The sequence below is a fragment of the Pan paniscus genome, chromosome 19 (genome assembly GCF_029289425.2).
Source record: "Pan paniscus chromosome 19, NHGRI_mPanPan1-v2.0_pri, whole genome shotgun sequence".
Classification (NCBI taxonomy): Eukaryota; Metazoa; Chordata; class Mammalia; order Primates; family Hominidae; genus Pan; species Pan paniscus.
In genome coordinates, this window is record NC_073268.2 from 66,861,439 (window position 1) to 66,880,115 (window position 18,677).

Genomic DNA, 18,677 nt, shown 5'->3' on the forward strand with positions numbered 1-18,677 from the left:
CCCCGAGGTAAATTTCTCCTGTGGCCAGGGCTCCGTGGCCTATGTGCCCCAGCAGGCATGGATCCAGAACTGCACTCTTCAGGAAAACGTGCTTTTCGGCCAAGCCCTGAACCCCAAGCGCTACCAGCAGACTCTGGAGGCCTGTGCCTTGCTAGCTGACCTGGAGATGCTGCCTGGTGGGGATCAGACAGAGATTGGAGAGAAGGTACAGAGTCCTCTTCCATCCCTAAGAGGCTAGCGCATAGAGCTGCCCACCTCAACCCAGCCCGGGTCCATATATTCATCCCTTCATTCACACATTGGTGTAACGTTATGCCCAACTCTGTGCCAGGCACTGGGGAAACAGATCTATTAGCAGATCTGTTTAGTGAACAAGTAGGAACTATTGAATATTCCAGGAGCCAGGCTGAAGGCCTGTGCAGGGTACAGGGAGGGCACAGCAGGGAGCCTACATAAGGAAGAGCATCACTTTTATTTTTTTTTCTTTCTGAGATAAGGCCTCACTCTGTTGCCCAGGATGGAGTGCCATGGTGACATCATGGGACGCTGCAGCTTGGAACTCCTGGGCTCAAGTGATCCTCTCGCCTCAGCCTCCTGAGTATCTGGGACCACAGGCACATGCCACCATACCCAGCTAAAATTTTAATTTTTTTTAGAGACAGCGTCTTGCCATATCGCCCAGGCTGGCTCAGGAGATCCTCCCACCCTGGCCTCCCAGAGTACTGGGATTACAGGCATGAGCTGCTGCACCTGGCTGAGCATCACTTTTTTTTTTTAGACAGAGCCTTGCTCTGTCACCCAGGCTGGAGTGCACTGGCGCGGATCATGGCTCACTGCAACCTCCATCTCCCGGGTTCAAGCAATTCTCGTGTCTCAGCCACCCGAGTAGCTGGGATTACGGGTGCGCACCACCACACTTGGCTAATTTTTGTGTTTTTAGTACAGACGGGGTTTTGCCATGTTGGCCCATCTGGTCTTGAACTCCTGGCTTCAAGTGATCCCCCCGCCTCAGCCTCTCAAAGTGCTGGGATTACAGGCATGAGCACCGCGCCTAGCCTTAAGCATCACTTTTGACCTCAGTTTTAACAACTGAGGAGGAGGAGCTCATCATGTATCTGTTCATTCATTTACCATATATTTATTAAGCACCCACTCTATTCTGGGAAATAGTATACAGTAGTGAATACTAAAATGCCGGGCTAATATCTCTACCTTCATATAGCTCACATTCTAGTGGCAGGAAGAGATAATAAGTAAGATAAATAAGTACAATATATAATATGTTAGATAAATGCTCAGTGGAAAAAATAAAGCGGGGAAGGAATACAGGAATGCCTGCAGAGTTGAATGGTTAAGGTAGCTTGGGAAATCCTCACTGAGAATCAGAGAACTCAACAAAGAGACCGAGTGAGCCTCGTCTGGAGCCAGAAAGCTCTGTCTGGGGCCATGGAACCCTGTATGGGGTCTTGGAGTTCTCTGGCATGACTAGGGGTTGGGAAATGGAGGGAAAAGATAGAGAGAGGCAGAACCCTGATTACCTTGGTTAAGATTTTGGCCTTTACTCTAAAAAACATGGAACACTGGGGAAAATTTGGGGCTTTGCTTTTTAACAATTTTTAACTGTGGTAAAAACCACACATAACATAAAATATATCATCTTGCCCGGCATGGTGGCTCCCAGCACTCTGGGAGGCTGAGGCAGGTGTATCATTTGACGTAAGGAGTTCAAGGCCAGCCTGGCTAACATGATAAAACCCCATCTCTACTAGAAATACAAACAAATTAGCCGAGTGTGATGGCGTGTGCCTGTAGTCCCAGCTACTCAGGAGGCTGAGGCAGGAGCATTGCGTAAGCCCAGGAGGCGGAGGTTGCAATGAACTGAGATTGATTGTATCACTGCATTCCAGCCTGGGCGACAGAGCAAGACTCTGTCTTAAAAAAAAAAAAAAAAGAAAAAACTTAATCATTTTTTAGTGTACAGTTCAGCAATCTTAAGTACATTTACATTGCTGTGCAACCGATCTCCAGAACCTTTTCATCTTGCAAAACTAAAATTGTGCCTATTAAGCAACTCCTCATTCCCCACTGCCCCTAGCCCCAGTAACCACCATTCTATTTTCTGTTCCTAGGAATTTGACTACTTAGTATCTTAGTCCATTTTCTATTGCTTATAAGAGAATGCCTGAAACTAGGTAATTTATAAAGAAAAGAAATGTATTTTGTACAGTTATGGAGGCTGAAGAGTCCACGGTCCGGGGGCTGCATCTGGAGAGGGCCTCCTTGTTGGCGGGGAGTCTGCAGAGTCCCAAGGCCATACAGGGCATCCCATGGCAAGGGGACCTAGCATGCTAGCTCAGGTCTCTCTTCCTTCCTTTCTTTTTTTTTTTTTTTTTTGAGACAAGGCCTCACTCTGTTGCCCAGACTGTAGATTGGAGTACAGCGGCGTGATCTTGGCTCACTGCAACCTCCGCCTCCCAGGTTCAAACGATTCTCCTTCCTCAGCCTCCCGAATAGCTGGGATTACAGGCGCACGCAACTACAGCCCGACTAATTTTTGTATTTTTAGTAGAGATGGGTTTCACCATATTGGCCATGCTGGTCTTGAACTCCTGACTTCAAATGATCCACCCACCTCGACCTCCCAAATTGCTGGGATTACAGGCATGAGCCACCACGCGCGACCTCAGGTTTCTCTTCCTTTCTTATAAAGCCACCGGTCCCACTCCCCGAGTAACCCATTCACGCATCAACCTATTAATCCATAAATGGATCAACCATTCATGAGGGCTCTGTTTTCATGACCTAATCACCTGGTAAATGCCTCCCCTCAATCCTGCCACACTGGGGGGTAAGTTTCAACATGCACTTTGGAAGGAACAAATATTTCAACCATATCACCTAGGTACCTCACGTAAGTGGAATCATCCAGCATTTGTCTTTTCGTGACGGGCTTATTTCACTTAGCATAATGTCCTCAAGGCATATCCATGTTGTAGCATGTGTCAGAATTTCCCTCCTTGTAAGGCTGAATGATATTTCATTATATGTATATACACATTTGTGTGCCCATTTATCCTTAGATGGGTTGGGCAGGACACCAAGCTGGGCAGGGTGGTGACCAATGGAGCAGAATGGCCTCACCTGCCCCAGGAGGACTTACCCTTTACCTCTGTCCCTCACAGCATTGCAGGGACAGACTAGGCCCCATGTGAAATATAGATTCAGAAGACTGCTGTTCTGGTCAGGCACAGTGGCTCACACCTGTAATCCCAGCACTTTACTTTGGGAGGCTGAGGTGGGCCAATTGCTTGAGCTCAGGAGTTGGAGACCAGGCTGGGCAACATATGGAGATTCTGTCTCTATAAAAAATAAAACATTTTAGTCAGTAGCCAGGCATGGTGGTCCTGCAATCAATCCTAGCTACTCGGGAGGCTGAGGCATGAGAATTGCTCAAACGCGAGAGGCAGAGGTTGCAGTGAGCCAAGATCGCACCACTGCACTCCAGCCTGGGTGAGTGAGATCCCATCTCAGGAAAAAAAAAAAAAAAAAATCTGCCATCCCAAATAACAGTGGACAGGCTGTTGTCTCCCTGTGCCTGTCTGACCCCATTTTTCCCACCCCCCACCTCCCTCCAGGGCATTAACCTGTCTGGGGGCCAGCGGCAGCGGGTCAGTCTGGCTCGAGCTGTTTACAGTGATGCCGATATTTTCTTGCTGGATGACCCACTGTCCGCGGTGGACTCTCATGTGGCCAAGCACATCTTTGACCACGTCATCGGGCCAGAAGGTGTGCTGGCAGGCAAGGTGAGGCCTGCCAGAGGCTAAGGGGGCTAAGGTGAGATCTGAGGCCCGAAGAGAGAGCTGGTGAGAGGCTGAGGGGTTTGGATGAGACCTGGAGGTGTGGGGGGCGCAAGAAGTGGGCATGTGGGTTGGGCATCAGGAGAAACCTGTGGGGACAACTCCCCCACCTGCGAGGTTCTGAGCAGGCTGTGGCGAGCACAGGGTGAGTCACCCATGTGCCTGTCCAAGCTCCCTGGCACATGGGCACACTTCACACTCACTCTGTGGCTCCGTGCCTGTGCCAGGGGTGTGCTGGAGGGTGGTAGGGGTGAGAGCCTGCTGCCTTCTCCCCAGACGCGAGTGCTGGTGACGCACGGCATTAGCTTCCTGCCCCAGACAGACTTCATCATCGTGCTAGCTGATGGACAGGTGTCTGAGATGGGCCCGTACCCAGCCCTGCTACAGCGCAACGACTCCTTTGCCAACTTTCTCTGCAACTATGCCCCCGACGAGGACCAAGGGCACCTGGAGGACAGCTGGACCGGTATCTGCCATCCTGGGCCCTCTGATTCCCATGCCTTCCCAGCATTCCCCCTGTCTGGGGTCTCTGAGTGTGTCTAGACTGGCCTAGTGTTGTGCCAGGCAGGTTCTGGGAAACTTGGGCCATCTGTGTGACAGTCACCAGAGGGAAAGTAAACTGGACATAGTCGGGTCCCACTGCCTCCTCCACCCTACTCTACCCTAACTGTGGGAACTCAGATCCTCCACCCCGGTCTCAGAGCCTGTTTTTTTTTTTCTTTCTTTCTTTCTTTCTTTCTTTCTTTCTTTCTTTCTTTCTTTCTTTCTTTCTTTCTTTCTTTCTTTTTTTTTCTTTTGAGGCAGAGTCTGGCTCTGTCGCCGGGCTGGAGTGCAGTGGTACAATCTCAGCTCACTGCAACCTCTGCCTCCCAGGTTCAAGTGATTCTCCTGCCTCAGGCTCCCGAGTAGCTGGGACTGCAGGCACGTGCCACCACGCCTGGCTAATTTTTGTATTTTTAGTACAGACATGGTTTCACCATGTTGGCCAGGATGGTCTCGATCTCTTGACCTCGTGATCTGCCTGCCTCGGCCTCCCAAAGTGCTGGGATTACAGGTGTGAGCCACCTTGCCCGATCTCAGAGCCTGTTTTCCATCTGTTGAAAGCATAGGAGGGCCCAGGCCCAGCTTGTGTGGCAAGGCTGCTTCATGGATAAATAGTTTGGCAAGTATGCAAGTGCTTAGCAAAGCCGCTTATTTATCAACCAAAATTTATTGGACAATCACTATATACAGGCACTGTTCCAGACACTAAGCTATAGCAGTGAGCAAACAAAAAAATTATAGTCCTCATGGAGCTTGTTGACGTCTCTGGGCTCACAACATGCCCCTGGCTCCTTGTTGCCCAGACCCAGCTCCCCAGCCCCCAATTCTGGATTGGCTCACAGACCTTTTCCTGGGCTTTCTTGCCTATGGCTATACATACAGCCAACGTGCCTTGAGCATTTACCAAGTGCTGTGCCCCTTGCTCACACACTGGACACATTTTCTTGTAAGCCTACAGTCATGCAGATTTTTTTTTTTTTTTTTTTGGGGGACAGTTTCTCACTCTGTTGCCCAGGCTGGAGTGCAACGGTGCGATCTTGGCTCACTGCAACCTTTGCCTCCTGGGTTCAAGTGATTCTCCTGCCTCAGCCTCCCGAGTAGCCAGGATTATAGGTGCCCACCACCACGCCCGGCTAATTTTTGTATTTTTAGTAGAGACGGGGTTTCACCATGTTGGCCAGGCTGGTCTCGATCTCCTGACCTCGTGAGCTGCCCGCCTCAGCCTCCCAAAGTGCTGGGATTACAGGCGTGAGCCACCACGCCCGACCAAGGACGTGAGTTTTAAGCTCAGCCAGTCTAACTCCAGAGCCCCAAGTTCCTAACCCTTGTATTTGAGTCCGTTTCTCCATAATTTGTGAAGACAGTTTTTCTTGTTGCTTAACCCAAGTCTTTCTTGTTGCCCTTTCAATCCCCCTCATTTTATTTTCATGCTTGTCCGTTGAACCCCTTTCATTAGAGTGGGGAATGGGAGATACCAGGGGCTTGCAGGGAGAACTAGCTGAACCCTATCTCCTTCCTCCCATCCCACTGCAGCGTTGGAAGGTGCAGAGGATAAGGAGGCACTGCTGATTGAAGACACACTCAGCAACCACACGGATCTGACAGACAATGATCCAGTCACCTATGTGGTCCAGAAGCAGTTTATGAGGTGAGTTCCTGAGAGCTCCCAGCCCTCCCGGAGGCTGTATCAGGGCTCCCCAAGCCCTGCCAGGTGGGGTGCAGGTTTCTCCCTGACACTCCCAGCCTCTGTCCTGGGGGGTGCTTGAGGCCCCCTCCCTGGGCCTGACTAGCTGCCTCCACAGACAGCTGAGTGCCCTGTCCTCAGATGGGGAGGGACAGGGTCGGCCTGTACCCCGGAGGCACCTGGGTCCATCAGAGAAGGTGCAGGTGACAGAGGCGAAGGCAGATGGGGCACTGACCCAGGAGGAGAAAGCAGCCATTGGTACTGTGAGTCGGTGGGGCAAGAGGGGCTGGAGGAGATGGACAGGCAGGCCCCAGCAGCCCCAGGGTTTATGGAGTCCCCTGTCCCTGACTGCCATGGCTGCTCCCTACAGGTGGAGCTCAGTGTGTTCTGGGATTATGCCAAGGCCGTGGGGCTCTGTACCACGCTGGCCATCTGTCTCCTGTATGTGGGTCAAAGTGCGGCTGCCATTGGAGCCAATGTGTGGCTCAGTGCCTGGACAAATGATGCCATGGCAGACAGTAGACAGAACAACACTTCCCTGAGGCTGGGCGTCTATGCTGCTTTAGGAATTCTGCAAGGTGAGCTTGTGGGGGTGTCCAGAAGGGGCTCCAATATCCCTTCTGCTCTGGGCTGCCAGGCCCCCCAAACCGTGCCCTTGCATCCAAGCCTCCCTAACCCACTCTGGTCAACCCGTGTCTCTGATTCTGCCCCTTTGTGCCCACTCACTAGTCCAGGTGAGCCAGCGCCCTCTGCCTTCTCCAACAGGGCTCTTGGTGATGCTGGCAGCCATGGCCATGGCAGCGGGTGGCATCCAGGCTGCCCGTGTGTTGCACCAGGCACTGCTGCACAACAAGATACGCTCGCCACAGTCCTTCTTTGACACCACACCCTCAGGCCGCATCCTGAACCGCTTCTCCAAGGACATCTATGTCATTGATGAGGTTCTGGCCCCTGTCATCCTCATGCTGCTCAATTCCTTCTTCAACGCCATCTCCACTCTTGTGGTCATCGTGGCCAGCACGCCGCTCTTCACTGTGGTCATCCTGCCCCTGGCTGTGCTCTACACCTTAGTGCAGGTGTGGGGTGGGCGTGATTCCAGTGTGGGCGTGGTGCTAGTATGGGGCGGGGCAACACATGGGCGGGGGCAGCAGGGGTGGGACACTTCAGGCCACCAACATTACAGAGTTTTGTTAGGGGCAGTCGTTGCTTAACATTTATGTTAGGGGAGCCATTACTTAACCTCTTTGAAACTCATTTGCCTCACCTGTAAAATAGAATGACTCATAGACCTTCCTCATGGAGTTGGTGAGAGAATAAAATGAAGTAGTTATACATTGTAGCTGGCACTGGGACTTTCCTGTTGGCTTTTTTTTTTGGGTGGGGGGGACGGAATATCGAGTCTCGCTCTGTCACTCAGGCTGGAGTGCAGCTGCACGATCTCAGCTCACTGTAACCTCCGCCTCCCAGGTTCAAGCAATTCTGTTTCAGCCTCCCAGGTAAGCTGGGATTACAGGCATGCGCCACCACGCCTAGCTAATTTTTGTAGTTTTAGTAGAGACGGGGTTTCACTATGTTGGCCAGGCTGGTCTTGAACTCCTGACCTCAAGTGATCTGCCCACCTCGGCCTCTCAAAGTGCTGGGATTACAGGTGGGAACCACCATACCCGGCCTTCCTGTTGGCTGTTTTTTGATAAAACATTGTCAACAGTTTGGGACACATTATCCTTTCCTTCCTTTTATACATATCTAAACATACGTGTATGCATGCATTTAACATAGATGAGTTGATAACCTTCAGATACAGCTAACTGTAAAAGGCCTTTGCAGACACTGAACTCCTGTTCTGTAATGAATTAGTCAGTTCCCGGGGATAGATGCTCAACACCTGGGTATAGCGACCATGATCTAGGCTGTGCTCTGTGCTGGGCTAGGGGAGAATCAGATAGACATCCTGTATAGCCTGGATATCTGAGGCCACAGAGGAGAGGATGGAAACTGGAGGCAGAGCCGTGTTGTTGTGGGGTTGAAGCAGAGATGATCAGAGGGAGGGAGTGAATGACACATCAAGGCCCCAAGTCTTGGGTCCTTGGAGGTGGGGGAAGGCAGCGATGTCTCGTGGTGGGAGTGAGGCTGGCTGGGAGGACTCATCTGAAAATGGATGAGTTCAGAGACAGGCAGGACTGCGTTGGGGGTTCCATGGCCCTGATCCCAAACTCCTTCTCCCTCCATCAGCGCTTTTATGCAGCCACATCACGGCAACTGAAGCGGCTGGAATCAGTCAGCCGCTCACCTATCTACTCCCACTTTTCGGAGACAGTGACTGGTGCCAGTGTCATCCGGGCCTACAACCGCAGCCGGGATTTTGAGATCATCAGTGATACTAAGGTGGATGCCAACCAGAGAAGCTGCTACCCCTACATCATCTCCAACCGGTCAGAAGCCGCCTCCCTCGCTCCCTGCTCCTCCAGGAATTCCCAGCAGGCTCTCTGGTGTTCAGGGTCCTTGTCCCTCCTTTCCCCTAAGCAGAAAACTGGCCCCGCCCTGCCCCTGCCCCATTTCCTCCTCATCTGATCCCCCACAGGTGGCTGAGCATTGGAGTGGAGTTTGTGGGGAACTGCGTGGTGCTCTTTGCTGCACTATTTGCCGTCATCGGGAGGAGCAGCCTGAACCCGGGGCTGGTGGGCCTTTCTGTGTCCTACTCCTTGCAGGTATGAAGGGCCTGGACCCCAGGGCAGGGCCACCACTGGGACAGAAACCACACAGGTGTTCCAGGCATCTCCCGAGTGCCCCTCCCTGCTCAGTATGGGCACCAGCCACAGGGTCTGTTCTCAAGGACTGTGAGAAAAAAAAAAAAAAAAGAAAAAAATCATTGAGTTGACAAGTTTATAACCACACACCATGGCTGGATGTTCCTACTTTCCTTCCCCAAGAAGCCCATGTTCTCACATTCAGAAAGAATTCTGTTAAATAATCTCTGTCCTCAAACCCCACATCTCTCTCCTGCTCAGCCGTCGACCTTGCCTGACACCTCACAGTTCAACTGGAGAGACCCCCATCAGCAGGAGATTGTGCTGCAGGCTGAGCAGGTCTTTGCGGCTGGAGAAACAAAATGTTTTAAAAGCCCAAAAGAGGGACTGGGTGCAGTGGCTCACACCTAATCCCAGCACTTTGGGAGGCCGAGGTGGGCGGATCACCTGAGGCCAGGAGTTCCAGAACAGCCTGGCCAACATGGTGAAACCCTATCTCTACTTAAATACAAAAATTAGCCAGCCGTGGTGGCGGGCACCTGTAATCCCAGCTACTCAGGAGGCTGAGGCAGGAGAATAGCTTGAACCTGGGAGGCAGAGATTGCAGTGAGCCAAGATCACGCCACTGCACTCCAGCCTGGGTGACAGAGCGAGACTCCATCTCAAGAGAAAAAAAAAAAAGTCCAGAGGAGTTTTCTTGCTTTGGGGTGTTGTAGAAATGATCTTGGAACTTAGCCCCAAAGGACAAACAGAATTTCTCTTGTCTCTGGGCAAGTTGTAGGCTCATGTGACAGGTCAGGACAGTGTAGGGCTGGCATACCGCTCGCTCACGTTCACATGCTTGCAGAGAACGTACACAGACGAGGTGACTGAAGCCTGGTCTGCAGGTCAGGCAGGTCATCCTGATGCCAGCTTGTACTGTCAAAGAGTCACCTAACTGCAAACGGAATTTTTGTAAAGCAGATCACATTGTTAATGCCTCAGGTGGCTCAAACCTTGAACGCGTTGGCAAACAAAAAACAATCCAGAAAGGTCAATTTTCACAAAGGTCAGTGTGCACATGAATCTACTTGTTAAAATGTACATTTTGATTCAGTAGACCTAGGATGGGGCTCAGGACTCTGCATTTTGATCAAGATTCCTTGGTACGCAAAGTGTGGCCCATGGGCCAGTTGCATCACCATCCTCTGGGAGCTTGTTAGAAATGAAGAATCTCAGGTTCCAAGTCCCACCTCAGACTACAGAATCCGGCGTTGCATTTTAACAAGATTCTCTGGGAAGTCTTATACATATTAAAGTTGGAGAAACAGAAACCAAGGCGAGGTGGTCCTTGGTTAAGTCTGCACTGTCACCGCCTGAGGGAGTCATTCGTGATTACAGCCCCAGCTGGCATGCCTGTGGGCTTGATCCAGGCCCACCTGGGTCATCCACGGGCTAGGATCCCATGGATGGGCACATGATCCAGGAGTCTGAACTCCTCCCAAAGCCATTACGGTGGGGAGGGGAGATCGCCGTACGTATAACCCAGTCCCTTTGGCCAGGTGACATTTGCTCTGAACTGGATGATACGAATGATGTCAGATTTGGAATCTAACATCGTGGCTGTGGAGAGGGTCAAGGAGTACTCCAAGACAGAGACAGAGGTGGGTACTGGCATGAGCCCGGGACAGGGGGAATCTGAAGTAGCTGGGGAAGAAAGCTTGGTGGCCCTCTCTCCCTCAACATCAGGGCCTGCCACGTATGGGGCTCTTCATTCATTTACCCATTCACTCCTTACTGAGCATCAACCAATGCTCTATGCTAGGAGGTATAGAGAGATCAGAGTTGAGCAAGACGGTGTTTGCCCTCAGGTGATTCTGATTTGGTGGGAGGGGTAAGACCTATTGCAGGGCTTTGCAGTGGATGACCAGATCTCTGGCGTGGTGCACCTGGAGAGGGCAGATGAGGGAGATCCTTCAGCTGGGGTGACCAGGGGAGACGAGCTTAGAAGAGAAGGATGGACAGGCTTTGATAGACTAAGTAAGATGGTGGGGTGGGCAGTGGGAAGGTGAGCATTCCAGCCAAAGAGACCAGCCTGGGCAAAGGAGTGGAGGTGGGGCAGCATGCCCTTTGTTGGGGAAAAGGAGTTGTTCCCTACTGGGGGTTCCAGACTTTTCTCCACCGCCCCCTCTCATGGTCACACCTCAGCCCTCTTCATGCCCAGAAGCTGCAGCATCAGTGTCAAGCATCCCATCTTTGGCCCACGCTCCTATCCTGCTCGCTCTCATGCTCCAAGTCCCCCACTGTCACAGCAGTCTGCCTTCACTGGGACTCCCAATCCCATGACCTCCCTTTGTGTCTCTGTCCATCAGCTTCTCTGCCTTCACCTCCCTCCCCGGCCAGCCTAGAGTCTATGCTCCACCAACACAAACGCTCTCACCTGCCTCGCCCTTCTCTTTCTTCTCTCTCAGTTGTACTCACTTCCAAAACCCACCCCAGCTGAGCCCACCAATCTGCCTTCTTCATGCCTGCACTGAGCACTTAAAACCTTGCAGGAGGTGGGGCACAGTGACTCATGCCTGTAATCCCAGCACTTTGGGAGGCCAAGGTGGGTGGATCTCTTGAGGTCGGGAGTTCAAAACCAGCCTGGCCAACATGGTGAAACCCCATCTCTACTAAAAATACAAAAAATTAGCTGGGCGTGATGGTGCACACCTGTATTCCCAGCTACTTGGGAGTCCAAGGCAGGAGAATCGCTTGAACCCAGGCGGTGGAGGTTGCAGTGAGCCGAGATTGCGCCACTGCACCCCAGCCTGGATAACAGAGTGAGACTCTGTCTAAAAAAAAAAAAAGCTTGCAGGAGAAAAATCACTGAGTTGACAAGTTTATAACCACACACCACGGCTGCATGTTCCTGCTTTGCTTCCCCAAGAAGCCCATGTTCTCACATTCAGAAAGAATTCTGTTGAATAATCTCTGTCCTCAAACCCCACATCTCCCTCCTGCTCAGCCATCGACCTTGCCTGACACCTCCATAAAAAGTAGGTTCTAAGACGTGAACTCCCTCAACCTTCCTGCCTCTCAGTCTTTAAACCCGCCTGTGTCTCCTTCACCGTTGTCTCCTTTTCACTTTTAGCAGGAATCATCCCTTTCTGTTTCAAAGCCCAGCCCCTCCATTTCTTCTCCTGGCCGCTTGAGGACCTGGCTTCCTCAGTCCCGCCCTCCATCTCCTGTCATTCTTGCTCCCTCTGTTGGACGCTTCCCATCCACATGCAAAAATATTCCATCACATCTTCCATTCCAGACACACACGCAAACCCTCCCCCCTGCACTCCACTGCCCCATTTCTCTGCTCTCCTCTGTCATGAAGCATGGTTTAAAGTATGGTCTCTACAAGCTGCGTCCGCTTCCTCATCAGCCTTGATCTCATCTGCCTCCTGCAGTCCTCTTTCTGGCCCTCGCTCCACGGAGACAGCTCACCAGTGACCTTCCTGGTTCCAAATCCAGGGGACGCTTTTCTGTTCTCGTCTAATTCAACCTCTTAGCAACGTCCCAATAAAATGACCTCTCCCTTCTTCTTGGAGTCCTCGTGGATTCCGTGGCCTGCATTGCACCCGCCAGTCCACCTGCCTGACCCCAGCCTGGCTTCCCCAGGCATCACCCTCTGGCCCCTCACCCCTCACTGTCTGGGAGTTTCCAGTTCTCCTGCTTCATGTCTAGCAGCCCAGTTCCTGCATGGATACCCATGCTTCTGTCTCTGTATCCTATAAATGTCTGCCCTCAACCCCACGGCCCGTTCTCTGACGCCTCCTCGAGAGACCAATCTGTGCCTGCTGCTCTGCTTTTTCACCTCTGGCCGTGTGGTTTCTCCTGCCTCGAAGCAGGGCTGGCTCCACAGGAATAGTCACAGCGTCCCCACTCCTGGAAGAACTGCACGTTTAGAGTAATGCTCTGCCGTCAGTGCCTTGACATTCTCCATCATTCTTCAACAAGAAGCCTCAGGTTTTCATTTTGCACTGGGCCTCCCAAATTATGTAGCCAATCCTATCTCAAAGCCACCATCATCTTATGCCCTGCCAGTCTATTCTGCTTGTAGCAGCCAAGAGATTAAAAAAAAAAAAAAAAATCAAATCACGTCATTCCTCTGTGTACAGCCCTCTAATGGCTTTGCATCTTAATCAGAGTTAAAAAAAAAAAAAATAGTCCTTAAAATGGCCTGCAAGGCCCTACATGATGGAGCCACCATTACCTCAGCCTCTTACCTCTTGCCTTTGCCAGTGTGCTCTAGAACACACCTAGAGCCATTTATGCCTGCTGTTCCCTCTGCCTGGCATGCCCTCCCTCCAGATATCCACTTGGCTTGTTCCCTCACCTCCTTCGGGTCTTTACTAAAGTCTGCCTCCTCCAGGAAGCCTTCCCTGACCACCCTGTATAAAGCAGCAACACTAAGCACTTCTTGGCCCCTAGCACTCATCACTTCTTGCGTTGTATAGATTTGCTTATCTGTTGATTATATGCCTCCCTCTACTAGAACATAAATCTCACGAGGGTGAGGACTGTTTCAATGGGGTACCATTGTGTCCCCACTGCCTGGCACTGGGCTGCCACCCAGTAACAATGAATGGGTAAAGGTAATGAGGGGGAGTTAGGGCAGGCAGGGAGGGCACTTCAAGGAATATAAGGTGTGGCACAGTGGCTCACACCTGTATTCCCAGGACTTTGGGAATCCTCCTAGGCAGGAGGATCCCTGGAGGCTAGGAGTTCGAGACCAGCCTGGTCAACACAGCAAGACACAGTCTCTTCAGAGTTTTTCTTTAAAAAATTAGCCAGGCGTGGTGACACAGGCCTGTAGTCCTAGCTACTCAGGAGGCTGAGGCAGGAGGATGGCTTGAGCCCAGGAATTCAAGGTTGCAGTGAGCTATGATTGCACCACTGCACTCCAGCCTCAGTGACAGAACAAGAACTTGTCACAGAACAAAACAAGTTAGCCAGGCATGGTGGCATGTGCCTGTTGTAGTCCTAGCTACTAGGGAGGCTGAGGGAGGAGAATCGCTGGAACCCAGGAGTTCAAGGCTGCAATGAGCCATGATTGAGACCCTGTCTCTCAAAAATTAAAAAAAAAAAAAAAAGGAACATGGGCAAGCAGGGAGACTGGGAGGGGAAGGACAGGGGAGTGTTGGAGTAGGTCTGTGGGGAATAAAGTCAGAGGGATAAAGGAGTCATTGAACACAAGGCTGAGCCACAGGGGTGCCAAAGACCCTCCCAGGGACCATAGTTGGGGAGGATTGAGGGGCCTTGGGGGAGAGAGACCGAAAGGTGAAAGAGGGCTTCACTGGGCAGCTGATGTGACCCCATCTGCCCCTCCTGCCAGGCGCCCTGGGTGGTGGAAGGCAGCCGCCCTCCCGAAGGTTGGCCCCCACTTGGGGAGGTGGAGTTCCGGAATTATTCTGCGCGCTACCGGCCGGGCCTAGACCTGGTGCTGAGAGACCTGAGTCTGCATGTGCACGGTGGCGAGAAGGTATGCGTGGGGTAGGCGGGCCTGCGTGTGTGTTCATGCCTGCAGACACGGCCACAGCCCTTGTGGGGAGCTTGGGTCTTTTGAGAGCGCAAGTGCTCCAGCCACATGTTTGTTCGGCCTCCAGGGGAGTCCTGGAGATGCGCCTTTGACCTCTCAGCTTCCCCCTCAGAGCCCCTTCCCTTCTCTGTCCAGGTGGGGATTGTGGGCCGCACTGGGGCTGGCAAGTCTTCCATGACCCTTTGCCTGTTCCGCATCCTGGAGGCGGCAAAGGGTGAAATCCGCATTGATGGCCTCAACGTGGCAGACATCGGCCTCCATGACCTGCGCTCTCAGCTGACCATCATCCCGCAGGTAGGAGCCTGGCATGGGCTGGCCACACTCGCCAACGGCCCTGGAGGCAGGCCCCACCTTGTTCTGTAGCTTTAGGATGGAGACTGGGACCTCAGTCTCAGAGGCTTGGGCAGGTGGGGAGGGACAGACAGCAGGAAGCAGAGCCATCAGTGAGCCACCCGTCATGGATCTGGAAAGCTCAGACTTACCCTGCCCAGTCAGGCCCTGTCCTTTGACCTCCTGGGCCAGCACATGGGGAAGGACCCCTCCAAGAACCCCTTCCCCCGAGACATTCTGTCCTGGTCTTTTTGCGCAGCTCTAATTACATTTCACTTTTTCTGTCTCCTCCGGGGTATTTTTTGTTTCTGCCGAGTGGACACTTTGGAGTCAGATTAGTGGCTCTGGTTCCTGCTTCGACAGAGGTCTTCGTGATTGGCAAAGCTGAGGTTTATCACTCCCCTACAGGCAATTTTCTATCTCTTTGGCCATTGTGTCCTCTGGGGAGCTGGAAACAGAGTGGGAATGCTGCCACCTTAATCCCTCTCTTCTTCCCTGGACCTGGGGCCTATGGCTCCTCATAGGGCCTAAGCTGCCTCCCTCTGAGGCCACATTGTATCCCCAGGACCCTATCCTGTTCTCGGGGACCCTGCACATGAACCTGGACCCCTTCGGCAGCTACTCAGAGGAGGACATTTGGCGGGCCTTGGAGCTGTCCCACCTGCACACGTTTGTGAGCTCCCAGCCGGCAGGCCTGGACTTCCAGTGCTCAGAGGGCGGGGAGAATCTCAGGTAAACACTGGGAGTGCAGAGGTCAGGAACTGCAACCCTCCCTGGGAAACCCTGGCGGGTGCTGGGAAACCTGACACCAATGACACAGAGATGAGGCCAGCCCGGATGTGCACAGGGCTGTCCTTTCGTATTGAGCATACTCCGTGTGCCAGGCATGGTGTACTGCCCCGCCGACTCCTCACACAAGCCCCAGCGGTGGTCCATGATCCCACTTCACCGGTCAGGGAACTGAGGCTCAGAGATGGTAAAGGGCTTGACCTAAGTTGCACAGCTGGGAGAAGGCAGGTCTGGGATTTGAACCAGCTCTGGGAGATTCCAAAACCCTTTGAGGAAGCCCTCTCCCCTCCAGAGCTTTCTTACAGCCCCAGATTTTATGTCCTCAGCCACTGGGCTATGCATTGGAGGGGCCAGTAGTCACCTCTTACTGAGTCTAAAGGTTGGAGATACCTATACCTGTGCTAGCTGTGTGATTTGGGGCGAGTTGCTTAACCTCTCTGTGCCTACTTTTCTTTCACTCTAAAAGGCAGATAATAACAGTCCATACCTCTTTGCATTATGCTGCCCAATAAAAAACAAAGCAAGTCATGCATATGAAACTAATTTTTTTTCTCATAGCCACACTTTTTAAAAAGGAAAAACAAGCAAAATAAACTGTAATACTATAATTTAGCCCAATATATCTAAAATATTATTTCAACACATCATTGATATAAGTATTAGAAATATTTTGCGTTTTTTCGTACAAGTTTGAAATCCAGTGTATATTTCACATTTACAGAATGTCTCAATTTGGACTAGTCACATTTCAAGTGCTAATAGCCACATGGGGCCAGTGGCTTCCACCTGGACAGAGCAGTGTTAGGGTCAGTGTGATGACAGGAAAAGTGCTTCGCTTGGATGCTCCTGTAAAATGTCAGCTTTTCCCTTCCTCCCTTCCCTCCCTCTTCTCCTCCTCCTCCTCTTCCCTATTTTCATTTTTATATTCAGTCCATACTCATGCACCCTCCCCCGACCCCAAAAACTAAAACAAGGCCAGGCACAGTGGCTCACGCCTGTAATCCCAGCACTTTAGGAGGCCAAGGCGGGTGGATCACTTGAGGGCAGGAGTTCAAGACCAGCCTGGCCAACATGGTGAAACCCTGTCTCTACTAAACACACAAAAATTAGCTAGGGGTGATGGCGGGCACCTGTAATCCCAGCTATTTGAGAAGCCAAGGCAGGAGAATCGCTTGAACCCTGGAGGCAGAGGTTGCAGTGAGCCAAGATCTCACCACTGCACTCTAGCCTGGGCGACCGAGCGAGACTTCGTCTCAAGAAAAAAAACTTTACATTTGCCCAGCACTTAACAATATTCAAAGCACTCTGGCCTCCACTTTCTCCTTTAATCTTTACCATGGTCCTGTGGGCCAGAAACGAGCCTCCACAGTTTGAAATGATCTCCTCGCAGCAGTTCAGCTGGTAAGGGGCAGAGCGGGGACTCTGGCTCTGTCCCAAACCTTTCCTTGCTATATCACAGCCACCTCCCTCACCTGGACAACTGGTGGGACTCCCTTGCCACCCAGGCAGCCCTTAAGACTAAATATGCATCTTAAGTGGCTCTCACTTACATAACCACGTGGGGGTGGCTGGCGGACAAACATGGTCTCTCCAGACCCTGTGCCCCATGACTGTCTCTTGCTTGATCCATTCTTCTCACCTGCTTGCTTTCAACACTTCCCCCAGAGCATGCCCCACCCCGACACATGCCGGGGTCAGAGACAGAAATCAGCTCCCCTCCTCCCTCACTGAGCTTGTAGCCACTTCAAGTATAACCTGTGTCCTGTGCCAGTTCCACCATAAATCAGCCCTGAGTTCTATCCAGCGGCTCATTCTGCTGCCAAAACCTTCATTAGTTGCGGGAATGGGCCAGGGAGAAAGCCCGGACTTTACTCCGGCTGTGGTGACTCACGCCTTTGGGAAGGGCTGAGGTATTTGTCCTTGGATGTGGGGATGCTGTGGCCTCTGGTTGGGAACACAGCCTCGTTTTGTCTGCTGGCTCTGGCTTCCAGAGCAGGAGGCTGAAGGCGTGTGTCCTGCTCCTCCTTTACCTCCTCAGTGACCAGACACAAAGAGTCCCCGGGTGTTCCTCTGCCCTGCCCTTTTCTTGTCCCCGAAGCAGAGCCCTGGCCTGTATTCCCTATGGGGTGGGAGGTGACTGCCTGAATTGTGTGATATTAGGCTCAGCAAGATGGCATCGTGTGGCCTATTTGCAAATATCCAAGAAGAGCCATGCAAGTATGTTCTTACTAAGGTGTAAATAGCCATTTACACCTTAGATAGAGTGAAGCAGAGAAACATCACGGCACTAGCTGAAAAGCAAGGATGGGGAAGAAAGCACCGAGAGAGGAGGCCAAGGGTGCCAAGAGCAGACCAGGGATTTCACAATGCCTTTTAGCACTGGCTCATTCCCCAAGGCCCCTCATTATCCCAATGGTGTCCAGACCTCTGCTCCGTTCTGGAGGGCTGGGCTGTGGCAGAAATGGGAGAAGTCAGACAGAAAACCAGTCCTGGGCCACTGAGGAGTGAAACAGGTCTGGGAATGAGGCCCAGAGGCAGGTGGGAGGCCCCCAGCTGGAAATGCCTGCCTTCTCCACTCCCAGCGTGGGCCAGAGGCAGCTTGTGTGCCTGGCCCGAGCCCTGCTCCGCAAGAGCCGCATCCTGGTTTTAGACGAGGCCACAGCTGCCATCGACCTGGAGACTGACAACCTCATCCAGGCTACCATCCGCACCCAGTTTGATACCTGCACTGTCTTGACCATCGCACACCGGCTTAACACTATCATGGACTACACCAGGTGGGACACGGAAACCTGAGCAATGGGGAACCTGGTGGGGCCACCTGGGGCATCAGGAATGGGCAGGGCAGATTAGGGTTATCTGAACAAGGCAATGTTCCTGGGATTGCTGGGGCATGGCAGGCAGAGCAGAGTTTCCCAAGATCTGGATAAGGGGCAGACCAGAGTGGGGTGGCCTGGGCTCAGGGGTGGGGTATACAATGACATTTTCATTTTTTTTTCCTTCTTTTTTTTTTTTTTTTTTTGAGACAGAGTTTTGCTCTGTTGCCTAGGCTGGAGTGCAGTGGCTCGCTGCAACCTCAGCCTCTCGAAGTACTGGGATTACAGGCGTGCACCACCACATCCGGCTAATTTTTGTATTTTTAGTAGAGACGGTTTCACCATGTTGGCCAGGCT

General features: G+C 52.1%; 1 protein-coding gene across 4 annotated transcripts in view; it reads left to right on the top strand.

The window, feature by feature from the left end:
* The window catches only part of ABCC3 (ATP binding cassette subfamily C member 3), a 57,250-nt gene that overhangs the window by 35,022 nt on the left and 3,551 nt on the right, over positions 1 to 18,677 (top strand). For all 4 annotated transcript variants that reach the window (XM_057300212.2, XM_063599263.1, XM_055100972.2 and 1 more), the window contains 14 exons: positions 29 to 205; positions 3,636 to 3,803; positions 4,134 to 4,323; positions 5,934 to 6,048; positions 6,203 to 6,347; positions 6,455 to 6,662; positions 6,850 to 7,160; positions 8,317 to 8,516; positions 8,666 to 8,792; positions 10,373 to 10,474; positions 14,182 to 14,328; positions 14,521 to 14,679; positions 15,281 to 15,447; positions 18,087 to 18,281. In XM_057300212.2, coding sequence (XP_057156195.2) covers positions 29 to 205; positions 3,636 to 3,803; positions 4,134 to 4,323; positions 5,934 to 6,048; positions 6,203 to 6,347; positions 6,455 to 6,662; positions 6,850 to 7,160; positions 8,317 to 8,516; positions 8,666 to 8,792; positions 10,373 to 10,474; positions 14,182 to 14,328; positions 14,521 to 14,679; positions 15,281 to 15,447; positions 18,087 to 18,281 — 2,411 coding nt within the window. The remainder of the gene's footprint in view (positions 1 to 28; positions 206 to 3,635; positions 3,804 to 4,133; positions 4,324 to 5,933; positions 6,049 to 6,202; positions 6,348 to 6,454; positions 6,663 to 6,849; positions 7,161 to 8,316; positions 8,517 to 8,665; positions 8,793 to 10,372; positions 10,475 to 14,181; positions 14,329 to 14,520; positions 14,680 to 15,280; positions 15,448 to 18,086; positions 18,282 to 18,677) is intronic.